The sequence below is a fragment of the Papio anubis genome, chromosome 2, assembly GCF_008728515.1.
Source record: "Papio anubis isolate 15944 chromosome 2, Panubis1.0, whole genome shotgun sequence".
Lineage (NCBI taxonomy): Eukaryota > Metazoa > Chordata > Mammalia > Primates > Cercopithecidae > Papio > Papio anubis.
In genome coordinates this window covers 98,018,047-98,031,722 of record NC_044977.1, presented here as the reverse complement: position 1 = coordinate 98,031,722, position 13,676 = coordinate 98,018,047, and the positions used below count along the sequence as shown (strand labels likewise).

Below are 13,676 nucleotides of genomic sequence, written 5' to 3'. Positions count from 1 at the left end.
TCCGCCTCCCAAAGTGTTGGGATTATGGGCCCAGCCGAGATTTTTTTTTTTTTTTTAAACCACTCTAGTTAGCTGTCCCTCTCTGAATATTGGATAGGAATGTAATCACATTTTAAGTGTTTTCAAGTGTATTATACTACTGGAGGGTACACAATTTCCAATCATCTGTTAAGGAGAAACTAAGAACATTTGAAACTTTGACCAGCTTTCATTTTGAGGCATTACAAGTTTTTGAAAAAAAAAAAAACAAAAAAAAAAACACCTGATGTTGAATTTACTATGGTCCTAAGAAAAGCCCTATGTTTTGATTATTTGGATTATGTCTTCTGTCCTGAAAAGTAGCCATCTTACAGGGATTGCAAAGATCTAAGTCTTTCTGGTATACAAAGCTGGATGATTTTGAACTTGACACCAGCTAAGCCATTTCCCAGGGATTTATGAAGACTGATGAAAATACAATTATTATACTGGTAAAATGTTGCTATATAAGTAGGGTGATGGTTACTATTACTGATATTATAGGTATTTTTTAAAAATTCTGAAATGACTTTAGATACATTGCTCCCTGCTTGCAAGTTGTAGGTCCTCCTTTTTGCTTGCTTTCTGTCTTTTTGTTCATTCCCTTAGGTTTTAAGAATAGCTACAAAGTTTTGAAAATGCTTTATAGTTTGGCTCTTTTAAAGCTATAGGCTAAGAGTGTTGACACAGGAAGGTCTTCTCACATGATCCCGCTTTACCCATTAACGATGTCTGTAATGCAGTATCATTGTTTCCTCCTCAAAGGAAGTGACTGATAGGGCCAGGAATAAATTACAATCTTAGTGATACAGAATCATTTTGTATCTGTTCTGAACATGATTTATACTTGGTCCACAGTTAATTTTTATTTATTCTGTAAGTCCTTTTGAATAAATAAAAATGTTTATAATGGAAAAGATCTTGTAGAATAAAGGGAAAAGGAACTCGAGAGTTATTAATTGCAAATCAGAACTGCATTTCTTATTTTATTGATATGCTTTCAACAGGTCCATAAAGTCACAACTATTTTTATAGTAATAGATTATGATTCGCCTTTTGTGCTCTCTTGTGAATATACAGTCAAGTTTTCCAGAGATTATATTTTAATATGTGATGATATCACTGCCCTGACAGCTAATGGAACGTGTGCTTGTGTATTCTTGTTTTAAACATTTCTGAGTTTTAACATTTAATATGGTATATAGCAATAGATATGAACCAGATAAACAAAAGCTCAATAATGAGTTTAGAAGAACCCTGAGACCAAAGTTTGAGAACCATTTTTCTCTGGCATAGTTAAATTGAAGTTACAGACTTTTCCTTGTAATTTCATGTTTGTTGTAGGGAACCATAACCTCTTCTGTTTCTGCTCTCTCAGGGAATAGAATGGGAGGCATTGTTTTAAGTCTTGCTCTGTCACCTAGGCTAGAGTGCAATGGCACAATCAAAGCTCACTGCATGGTCATAGCTCATTGCAGCCTTGAAATTCTGGGCTCAAGTGAACCTCCTGCCTCAGCCTCCCCAGTAGCTGGGACTACAGGCATGTGCCACCATCCCCAGCTAATTTTTAAAATTTTTTGTAGAGATGGATTCTTCTGCGTTACCCAGACTGGTCTCAAACTCCTGACCTCAGGCAACCCTCCCTGCCTCAGAGGCCTCCCAAAGTGCTGGGATTATAGGTGTGAGCCACCATGCCTAGCTTAAAATGTGAATTTTAAGTGTGATTGGTGCAATTCAGGAAGGTGGCTCTTAACAGTTCTTGCTTAAAGGAAGAAAGCTGAAAATAAAGAGACAGAGACCTTTCTTTTTAACAATACTGGCCAGAATTACTATCTTTTGATGTACTCTCATCACTGGAAGGGCCCAAGCATAAATCAAACAACTATTGAGAGTATTTTTAAAGAAGATTATAGTTCAGATAGGAGACTATACTACTACAAGGAATCTAATAATACAAAGTTCCTTTAAAACACACTTAAAATCCTATAATTTTGGGACTGGAACCACTTTGGCTGCATGTAAATTTTAACAATAACAAATAAAGTGGTGTTCTTGTTCATAGGTATCACCCAGTTAAATGCTTTCCCATTACATCGTTTAACAAATTAAAATGAATTATAAAAATAGACTTTCTAATTTGTTAGCCCTGTTTCTTTCTCCCATTAAAATGATATATTTAACTTGCTTACTACTTTTTCCCCTATGTATTTTATTTCAGTTGGTCGCATTATGTTTCAGCTCTTCTCAGACATATGTCCAAAAACATGCAAAAACTTCCTTTGCTTGTGCTCAGGTAAGTGAATTATTATTTCTGATGAGAAGCTGTGTCTTATAGTTTTACCTTGCTGAACAGAATAGATATTTTCCTGAAATTATAATGGACTTGTGAAATTAGTTTTGTGAATTAAAAAAAAAAAAAGAGTTACTTATACTGACTTTTATATGAAATCAGGGAAGCATTTCTTAAGGGGAAGATATTAGAAAGGAATGATCTCAAAAATGAAAAAGAGAGTAAGAATCTACATTATGTAATGGAATCTTCTCTATACATTTTAGTTTATAAAATAATAGCACACATTCAAAACTGATTTGATGGAATTTTATGAATTTCACTACTTTGAAAAAATTTAGTATTCCAAATTTTACAATAAATTTTAAATAAATAGAAAAAATGGGGAGGGAAACATCTATAATGTTACTTTAAAATTAGAACACACTGGCCGGGCGTGGTGGCTCAAGCCTGTAATCCCAGCACTTTGGGAGGCCAAGGCAGGCGGATCACCTGAGGTCAGGAGTTCAAGACCAGCCTGGCCAACATGGTGAAACCCTGTCTCTAATAAAATTACAAAAATTAGCTGGGTGTGGTGGCAGGCGCCTGTAATCCTAGCTACTCGGGAGGCTGAGGCAAGAAAATCACTTGAACCCGGGAGGCAGAGCTTGCAGTGAGCCGAGATTGCACCATTGCACTCCAGCCTGGGGGACAAGAGCCAGACTTCGTCTCAAAAAAAATAAAATAAAATAAAAATTAGAACACACTGAAATTTTAAATTCTTACTTGGATACACATACGCAATTTTTGCCCTAACTCCTTAATTTTGTTGTTTATTTATTTTGGGACGGAGTCTGACTCTGTCTCCAAAACAGACTGGAGTGCAGTGGTGTGAGCTCACTACAACCTCCACCTCCCAGATTCAAGTGATTCTCCTGCCTCAGCCTCCTGATTAGCTGGGACTACAGGCCTGCATCACCACACCCGGCTAATTTTTGTTTTTTTGTTTTAGAGGCAGGATTTCACCCTGTTGGCCAAGCTGGTTTCAAACTCCTGACCTCAAGTGATCTGCCTACCTCGGCCTCCCAAAATGTTGGGATTACAGGCATGAGCCACTATGCCCGACCTCGTTCTTTAACTAGAGTGACAAGTGTGTCTAATATTATGTCCTATAGCATGTAGAGTCTGTACCACACAATTTTACATTTACATGCTGCTTTGTATTATTTATTTTGGTTTGCATGCATGTGTGTATGTTAAATTATCATGTCATCTACTTCTTATATCTCTTCCAGTGCCCAGCAAGATTTGACACAGGATTAATTGGTTTGTTCTTTCTATGGAAGGATGTATGTATAATTAAATTTCATTTCTTTTTTTTTTCCAGGAGAGAAAGGCCTTGGGAAAACAACTGGGAAGAAGTTATGTTATAAAGGTTCTACGTTCCATCGTGTGGTTAAAAACTTTATGATTCAGGGTGGGGACTTCAGTGAAGGTAGAGCTAAAAGTTGTGTTCCTAATAACTCCATCTATCAGTTTCTAAAGTATTTCATTATTACTGTTAGTTCTAAATATTGTGTCAATTACAGTATGATATAAAATGTGGTCAGTGAGTACTTGTTGGATGAGTGAATATTATAGATCCAGAATGTATGAAAAAGCAAAGTACCACGTAAGAAATTTTATCTTGTTTTTATGCAGTTTATTAATATTATAGTTACTTAGTGAATTCCTTTACAATGAATGCCAAAGTACTGTCTGATTGCTTTTGTTCTAGAATGTTTTTGATGTTGTTACTGTTTGAAATAAGTGGATTGTGAAGATGGCTTTTTTTATGGTATTTATTGTAATGGGATTTGACATATATTTTAAAGATGAAGTTAATTGAGGACTCTGAGAATTTTGATTATTGCAGCAATTATAACATTCCAAGGTTTCCTTCAGCAAATTGAAGCTATCAAAAATGATTTATGTGTTAGTATATTTTTAATGTTCATTATGGCTTAATGTAACTCATTATTTGCAGGTAATGGAAAAGGTGGAGAATCAATTTATGGTGGATATTTTAAAGGTAAGGCTTATTTTACCGTCTTTTGTTTCAGTTCTGATATTAAAGCAAGTTTGATCATATACTTTTAATGAGAAGAGGTTTACTTATAGTTCACTTTTTGCATGAAACTAATGCTGCATGAAAATACTTTATTTGCATGAATTTGGGGATAAATTATATTGTAATATATAATTTTTAATTGACAAGATTAATTAAGGCTAACTTTATGGTTAAACATGACTTTCAGCATGGAGGTTAGGCAACTATATACATGAAAACTCCTATCTTCCTGCCTAAAACTGTCAACATATTCTTTTGTTTATAGAGAATGTGGTCTTTTGCAAAATGAAAAGGTAAGAGAACGAAGCTCAGTAACACAAACTCCAATTCTGTTCCCTTGCACCCTTCCTAATAAATTTATGGACAGTCTGGGTCAGGTTGTGGCTGGATTTCTATATTGCTTGAAGACTTGGAAAATTCTGTGTATTATTTCATACATACTTCTGTATCTTTTTTCATTTCCCAATGGGTTATTAATTTCACATCAGGGAAAAGAGTCTAGTTGTGGGGTTTTTTTCCCCCTAAACCAAGCAATTTCTTTGAATAAAAGTTGAATTTCCTCCTTTTTCGAAGGTTTGTATGTTTTCTTTTGTATATTAGAACTATGACTGTGTTTATTCTTATAATAGTAGCATCTGCATAAATCTAACTATTGCACTTGCCCCAAAAAGCCTTAGAAAAGTCAGTTGCAGAGGTTTGTAATGAAATCTAATATTACTAGGTTTTAACGCTATAATAGCTTCAGTGTTATAATAGTCTTTTATATTTCCTTTGGGGGAAAATGGATTACTACTCTTTTTCAGAAGCCTGTTCCCAAGGTAATCACTTTTTAAAGTTTTCTATGTTTCTGTTTGTTCTGAAGAAGATTTGTTTGTATGAATGTTAAAAGGACATTTAAATTAGTTTTCAAGGATATTCCTGCTGGAATTAAAATAACTCTAAGTGATCTTTATCACAGATTTTTTTTTCCTTTGAACTAGTAGGAAACAGCTGTTTAGCTGGTTCTATTATGTAGCAATTTAAAACTAATGCTTTAGGCCACTTTGTGGTTGTTCCCTGTGGCAGATACTTTTGTACCTTAAAATTGTATTTTGCTATTTAAATTTTTGTTTCACAGGGCTTTCCTGCTTAGATAATTTTGTGATACAATTGAGTATACACATACTTAATTTAGATATGTTCCTGTAACTTACTATAACATAATTTTTTTGGTCTCGTAGTCTAGCTTCAATTCAGTTGAATAATTTACTGTATAAAAATTAAACACCTAAAAAGATTATTAAACTTCTTCCATGTATAGTACATTAGGCAAGCTAATTGGAAGTTTGGAGGAAGTAAGCTAGAGATTTTTCTAAAATTTTACTAGTTTTCCCTGAAAGTTAATAATTTAAATATCATTTAGCCAAAGTATATTACTACTAAAAGTGACTGTTCTAAGGCTGTTTGTATAAAGTATTAAATATATGTTCTTTTCCTCAAGGCTTTAATTAGTATCTTTTGGCCTTTTTATGCTTTTATTATTTGATTAGCTTAAATTTTTCTTTTCTGAGTGTTCAGTCAAGTTATCTGTACTGACCAGAAGAGGAATTTCATCTTTTGCTTTCTATTTATTACTTGAACATTACTTGAAAGTGACTTATAATTGGAGACTGACAAATTTGTGTTTTCTTCAAACAGATGAAAACTTTATTCTCAAACATGACAGAGCGTTCCTTTTGTCAATGGCAAATCGAGGGAAACATACCAATGGTTCCCAGTTTTTCATGTGAGTAGGCATAATTCAGAGATGAGCTTTTCTTAAACAGAGAAGCGCTGTTCATAAGAAAGATGGTATAGTTAAACCAAGTTTAATGCTAAAATTCTGTCAGCTTTATTTTTATTATTAATTTCTAATATCATTGAAACTTAGAACGTCTAACAACTGCCTCAGCATTCAGCATATATCCTGGATTGGAAGAATGGGACTTAAAAAACTTAAAATTTACACATTGTTTTCAAAATATGCCATCATCTTCAAAAAAGATGACGGCATATTTAAGCCCCTGTTAAATTTGAGTGCTCACTTACCAAAACTAGATTGGAACATAAACTATTGATGAACATGTAAAAATTGTTCATAGTAGCGGATTCAGTTATTGTACCCCCTCAGCAGGGAAAGCAGTTTGAGTAAACCATTGCATGGTTGTTTTTTTCTCTTACTGTTGCTCTTTGAGGCAATTTTGAGAGAGGTACTGTTATTTTCTGATGTTATGTAGAGATAGGTGACCTGCTGTTGAGCACGCATTTTAGAAAACTCAAATTTTATGAGGTCTCCATGCATAATTGAAATAACCCATTGTTGCTATCATTTCCACCAAAATTTATGAGATTGTCACTCAGGAAACTTAAGAATACTAAATTTGCTTTTGAAAAAGCAAATATATTTACATGTATGTGCATTGCACAATCAAAAACTTACCTTTTTCTTATCTGAAAATTCTAAATAAATCCTTCGGCATACTTTCAGTTATATTCTTATCTAAAGCTGCTTCAAAACCTATTTTTATCATAATTCTGTCATATAAAATGTGAAAGATAACTGTCCAGCAGGAGGGTTATTGTTTTTGATTGGAAGTGAATCTCAGTTGTGCTATGTATGTTGGAGAAATATTTCATTAATGATTTATTGAAAACATTTTCTTTGTCATCTTTCTGAATGAATGAGTATGAATAGCGCTTCCCTGTCTTTAAAGGAGTATATTACTGACATATAAAACTCAAATGTTAAATTTTTCTGAAAAATATATTTCTACATGATCTGATAAAGTTCAGATAAGGGGCATTCTATTCCTAAGAATGTCCTAAAAATGGAAAACTGATAAAAGATTATGCTTAGAATTTTACAGGTAAAAGACCTACAACAGTTGTTCTCTTATCTTGTTTTGATCCCATAGGTTATTTGTTATTACTCTTCTTTAATAGAGTGATTTTCTATTCTTAACCTTCTTAAGAGCCAATACAAAGCAGAAAGAAATATTTTCAGAAAGACTTTTTAATAGTAACTTAATGTAAAAATTGTTTATCCTTTGGTTGAGGTTTCCCATTTCCATTTTTAAGCTTATCTGAACTGTGAACATGAAAAACATAATGATTCATTGGTCAAGAAGCTACCATTTGAGGGCTCTAAAGTTTCTTTTAGATTTCCTTTTTTATATCAGTACAATTAAAATTTATCAAGTAGCAGCAGCTTCTTGATATTGTTATATACGTTAGCTTGTTCATAAAATGTTAGAGTTAAAACTCATTAAAAATGCTATCGTTAAACATACAGTAATTAAAATTCAGTATATGAAATTCTCCCTTCAAAAACATCTTATTTTTATTTTATTTAGTACTTGCTTACGTATTTTCTAGGAACATCTAGTAAAGGCCTTTACTGTTTTCTACATGGCCTAATTTTATATTGGACTACAATTTTTGAGGAGGAATGCCAAATAATTTTAAATCAATAAATTGCAATTACAATTTTTACACTTATTTTCAAAGTTAATTTACTTTAGATGGTAGTAAAATCACTGTGAACTTCTGATTGAAAGAAAATTTTTTACTTTTAGTTTGAAATTTCCTTCTAGAAAGGGGTTTGCAGTCCCTTTGCAAAAGAGTAAGCAATCTTGGAAGTAATTGACTATTTAATCCTCCTGTATTTTTTCTAAAGATTTTTGTGTCTGTATACTTTCTTTATGCTGGCTAGAAAGATCAATTCTCAAGAGTTGCAGGATAAAATCAAATTAACTTTCATGTTTCAGAACTAAAACATATACTTGCATTTATGGGAAGGATAGGTAAAAATGGAGATGGTGGCTGATGAAAGAAAAATCTTTGAAACTATGTTTTTACAAGCCCGAAGCCTTTTGGAGTTGAAAGTATTAAAATATGATACGCTGTCTTCAGGTTATGTATATGATCACAGATAATAGCTCTGATGGTCACAGAGCTTGTTGATGGCTTCCAAAGGATGGCTCCTGCCTTTTACCCTGTTACCACAGCTCCTCATATGGCACCTTGAGTGTCAGTTCTGGAATCTGAAAAAGAAAGGATAGTGTAAGAATGGTGGTAAAATAAAAAGAACTGTCTTTATAGTTCCTGCTTTATGAGCTCAATAAGGATTTTTAATACATCATTGCAAAATTGTTTTTGTAGTTTTTGTTACGAATCTGTTACTCTGCAATTCCTAAGGAGTAGATTTGGTGCTGTTAGTGTGGGTATTTGCAAAACATCCCTCAAGGATTCTTGTGTTTTGTGCATTAACTACTGTCTTCATTACTTACACATTTAAAAACTCCCCCTTCCTTAGGCATGTGTCATTTTTATTCAACATAATTCTGCTTATATTGCTTTCTTTGGCTGGAACAATTATATACATAATGAAAATCAGATTTTCTTCTATAAATCTATTTGTAATTTTTACAGTAACTTTATTTCTACTACTGTATTTGTTATAATGATTTTGCTCTCGGGGGTCTATATAGAAGAAAACTTGATTCTTTTTGGAATAGTACTGCTCAAGAAATGTGGAAGAAGTGGTATATGGCACTATCCCCTTGAATCACTAAGGAAACAGTGGTTTTATTTTGAACGTTTTTGAAGGAATTCAAAGACTTGGGACTAAAGCTACCAGGTTAATTTGGTATTTATTTTGTCCTTTGTATTCTTATTTATTTTTTAGGTTAAAGAATAGGAAGAAACCACAATAAAAACTAGAATTATAGAGTCATAGAATGGAAAGGGATTTAGAGATTATCTAGTCCAACCTTTTCATTCTGTAGATTATGCTAAATTCTTGAAAAAGCATGTAAAGTCCAGGTTATAGAAATTTTATTTAAAATCTGGAAGAAACTGATAGCTAGAAAAAGAATCCTGCACACTTACTCATATTATTGCTTTTACTATAAATTTAAGCTTATTTAAGCTCAAAATTTTATTAACCACTCTGCTCTGAATTTATTTTAGTTAAGGATTAGAAGCATCAAGCATTTTGCTGGAAAACAAAATGACATTTGGGGAAACATTCTTTCCCCTTTTGCTGTTAGTGATAGCTTATTAATTCTGACTGTAATTGTCATTGTCTTTATATACATTAATAAAAAAGACAAAGATGTTGTATAAAGTAGTCATGAAAAAGATTAAGTAAATAGTTTATAGCTTTGTAGTAAGTAACTTTTGGGATAGGACACTAATATAGCTGTCAGGAAACCTTGATTTTAGTTTTGTATGTACCTTGAGTTAGTTTTTCTTAAACATTGGTATGAAAATATGGATGTAAAAGGAAGAAGGTGTTTTGTAGGGTAGTCCTAAGTGTCTGAATGTGTGGAATGATTTGTGTGCAAACATTGTCTTGCCTAATGGAAATAGTCACAATTGCCTAGTTTTCTTTAGTCTGAAAAATGTCTTAAAGAAGTATTGGGGTCATCTTAAATCAAGAGCAACAGAAGTCTCTTCATCAGCTGCTGTTAAAACATGAGTCTGCACAGCAGTAGAGTAGGTCTGCGGAGCCTGCAAGAACAGTTCCTGTCACTGGCCACTGTCAGTGGTCATTAATAATTATAACAATGTAAGAAAACAAGATAATGTAGAAGAGTCAAACTTTGAACTTTAAACAAAACATGTTTGCTACATTTTAGCAGTCATAAATAGGGCAATGGGGGGGCGGGGCATAAGGAGTTTTAGAATATGTTTTATGTCATTTAAGAATCTGACTTGCAAGTACCTAAATGGGAGAGGAGTGCTGATTATTGCAAAGTAGTGGAGCAAAGAGAGTAGAGGAGTGGTTGGTTTTAAGGGGTTTGTAAAGCTATGTTGACATTTTGGGTAATAAAACTAGATTCGGGGTAGAAATGCTTTTTCTACCCACATATTCATAAATTTATGTAAGAGGAAATGCTAGTAAGTGTTAATAACCTGAGAAGTTCTAGCTTTTTCCTTCCTTTCTTTTGGGGTAATACCTTCATATGTTAACTTCAGATTTTTTCATGAGCTAAGATGTTTGTGAAACTTAGCCATAAACCAAATTCTCTGAATATCAAGTGTCATCCCTAACATCCAGGCTTAATAACTTAATGTTTATGTAACTTATGTACTAGCAATGTGGAAGAAATTTTTTATCTAGTAATGTTTGGTGTGTATTACCTTAACATTAGTGCTGATTTTTAGAAAGCACTTCTATTTTGGTGCCTTTTGGAACACATGGGTAGAGCGTTGTCAAGTGGCTTGGTTAGTTTCTATTACCCTTATACAAGTGTTGTCATTCTGTACAATTTGGTGCCTCTTCCCTGGCAGCATGATAGTTTCAGGAGTTGAAGGGAAAGCATCGCATGTTAAAAGCTAAAGTGGACAGAAGTTATCTTTATTTCCCTCTTCCATACTACTTTACACCTACAGTCACTTACTTGTTTTTTTTGCAACATTCATTGAAAACTCCACATTATTTCAAACATTATGTTCTTTTTTGACACTTATTCATGTTGTCAATGCCTTTATGATAAATTTAAGCTTATTTTTAAATATTTCAAGATTTATTACATTCAAGACTCTTATAAAGCATTTTGTTCATGGTATAATAGTATTTTGATCTGAGTAGTAATAGATTTATTTGTTTAAATACAGATAAAAATTAGTCAGTATGTGTTCTCCGAAAAAAATTGTTCATAATGGGGAAAATCAGAGATTAGACAGGAAAAGAAGATATGGTGGCTAAGATTTGACTGCACTTACGCTTTCATCTCTCTTGCCTTTTTATTCTCTGAGAAGGTCCCTGAAATTGTAGTTAGTTATGCTACTTTATTATTATGTTCAGTGACTTAACTTCAATGTGCATCTAATGTCGCTGAACAGTAACTAGGGCCCATACATTTGCTCGTTAACTTCTGAAAGTAGTCTGTTGTGGTATGTCACCAAACAAAGGTTTCAAATGTAGAAGCATGGAAGATTCTTTAACTGTTTGATGTGAGTTAGTTAAAAGTTCCTTGAAATTTTGTTTTGGATGATCTTAACTCACTTTTTTCTAATGAAATTTTTGCTTTCAACTGGTAGTAACTGCTCCTGGGCATTCAGATTTTTTATATCTATGTATGTATTCAAGATGCACTATTCTCTTTTGAGAAAATACTGTCTTAGCTAATTTCTGGGATTTGTGAAAGGAAATGTAATATGTTAATAGCTATTATTGGCACTCTGTGTTACAATATTAAGGATCTAAATAGATTCCCACTTAGCCACAATGCTTTTCTTAAGCATAATTCATCTCTATGTAAATATCCCATATGAAAGAAAATTTAGAGCCCTCCATTTAAAAAAGCTTTCTTGCTCTGCATAAAACTTGAAAATATTTAATTTCAAAGTTATATTGATATTAAAACATAGATTCAGTCTTGTCTTAAAAGTGTATTACAATTTATTTCTTGCCATTTTTGTGTAAAATTTACAGAAAGAGTGTTACACCGTGCGCTCCAAAGGTAATGTCTCATTACTCTAAGGCTCTCTCTCTTTCTTTGCCTTTATCTCTTTAATTCTGTTGTTATGTGCATTGAAACATTTTAAGAAAAAAAAAAAAAACTTTCTGCTTTATCTATATAGCAGCAGTACATGTAAAACAAGTGCGTTTTATTTTTCATGTTTAATCCTGGGAACTATATTTTAACTTCAGTGGCTCGTTTCCACCAAGTTCCTGTACATCTTCTGTTGGGGGAGTGGGGTTATAGTTTATAGTATGGTTTTAGTTCTCATTTCAGTGTGGAATTAGTCATTTCTGTATAAGGGCAAAATCTTATCTGATAACGGTATAAAACTATAGATTGGTTTTGGAGTAGCAGTGACACTGTCAATTTCTAGGATTTATAAGGCTTAAATACCTTGTACACATGTTTTTTAAAGTAGATTCAGGGGTCGGGGAAACTGAAAAATCACTGTCTCTAAGTAAAAGAGAAAATAGAAATGCATAAATATTGAAAGGTTTTATAATTTGAAATGTTCTTTGTGGTTTTTTCTTTTTTAGGTATGTTTTCATAAGCATATATAAATTTTAAACATTTTTCATAGCCTCTGACCTTAACTTACTGAGCATGTGTCACCATTGCACAACTCTTTTAAACAGCTGCTTTTAAGATCAATGCAATTTTTTTTCCATTGAGAGTTCTGAAAGATTAAGAGTTAGTGAGATGAACTCTCTGCTTCTTTTAGTAGAATTGAATAGTCTGGACTGTGCATATTAGTTCTCTCTGCCCTTTTGTAACCCTCTTTGGCTAATGTCCTCTGTTCATCCATGTATTAGCCAAGTGCCAGTAACCCTGCTTTACATTGGGATTTCTACTCCTGGAATGTAGGTTGAGAACCCCAGAGGGCTTCTTTTTGTTAAATATTTTTAGTATTCTTAATATGTAATTTAATCCAATTAAAGTACAAACTTATATTTCTGTATCTTGAGTTGCAGATGCAAGTAATGGACTTAAATCATTCACATCAGATTTAGGCACCATGGGCAGGCTGAGTTGTCCTTGAAAGAGTCATTCCTGTCTTCATTTGTTTTCTGCACTACTACAATAAAGGACCAAGTTTGCCTATTCTTGGCAGTTTTCATTTGAACGAAAAACTAAATTTGAATGTTATAAAGATAGCTATTCCATCCTCAAATTGAATCTCAAGTAGTATGTTGCTGCATCACTACATTACTCTGGAATGTTTTATTTCACCATTTTCTCCAAAGGTTTGCCATAAGGTGGTTTTTACAGCCTTTCTGTTAGCCAGGATGGCAAATTGAATTGGGCTCTTTATGTTTTAAGTAAAATTTGCAGGCTTTCCCCAATACTACAGGATCTGTGAGTTACGGGAGAAAGGATCAAGGAAGGAGAAGGAGTGTATCTAATCTGGAAACCATACATTGTTTTTACTTCTATATATTTGGGGCTGACCCCTTATATTGTAGAAAAATTTACTTTTTTAAAAGCACTCTTGGCTGGGCATGGTGGCTCACGCCTATAATCCCAGCACTTTGAGAGGCTGAGGCAGGCAGATCACCTGAGGTCAGGAGTTTGAGACCAGCCTGGCCAACATGGTGAAATCCCGTCCTACTAAAAATACAGAAATTAGCCGGGCCTGGTGGCGCATGCCTGTAATCCCATCTACTCAGTAGGCTGAGGCAGGAGAATCACTTGAATCTGGGAGGCAGAGGTTGGAGTGAGCTGAGATCGCGCCATCGCACTCCAGCCTGGGCAACAGAGTGAGACTCCATCTCAAAATAAACAAATA

General features: G+C 33.5%; 2 protein-coding genes across 8 annotated transcripts in view; one reads left to right on the top strand and one right to left on the bottom strand.

Moving 5' to 3' along the window:
* NKTR (natural killer cell triggering receptor) overlaps nucleotides 1-13,676 on the top strand; it is a 49,297-nt gene that overhangs the window by 15,667 nt on the left and 19,954 nt on the right. For 3 of the 6 annotated variants that reach the window (XM_017955542.3, XM_003894605.4, XM_009201087.3), the window contains exons 3-6: nucleotides 2,237-2,311; nucleotides 3,675-3,782; nucleotides 4,314-4,358; nucleotides 6,075-6,162. In XM_017955542.3, coding sequence (XP_017811031.2) covers nucleotides 2,237-2,311; nucleotides 3,675-3,782; nucleotides 4,314-4,358; nucleotides 6,075-6,162 — 316 coding nt within the window. Of the gene's footprint in view, nucleotides 1-2,236; nucleotides 2,312-3,674; nucleotides 3,783-4,313; nucleotides 4,359-4,662; nucleotides 4,691-6,074; nucleotides 6,163-11,859; nucleotides 11,888-13,676 lie in introns of those variants that run through there. The other 3 variants (XM_021934520.2, XM_021934519.2, XM_031663438.1) reach the window with 2 other exon arrangements.
* Nucleotides 7,966-13,676, bottom strand: part of LOC103882110 (basic proline-rich protein-like) — a 34,914-nt gene continuing 29,203 nt past the window's right edge. For both annotated transcript variants that reach the window (XM_031663444.1, XM_031663443.1), the window contains exon 3: nucleotides 7,966-8,458. In XM_031663444.1, coding sequence (XP_031519304.1) covers nucleotides 8,427-8,458 — 32 coding nt within the window. In that variant the 3' untranslated portion in view covers nucleotides 7,966-8,426. The remainder of the gene's footprint in view (nucleotides 8,459-13,676) is intronic.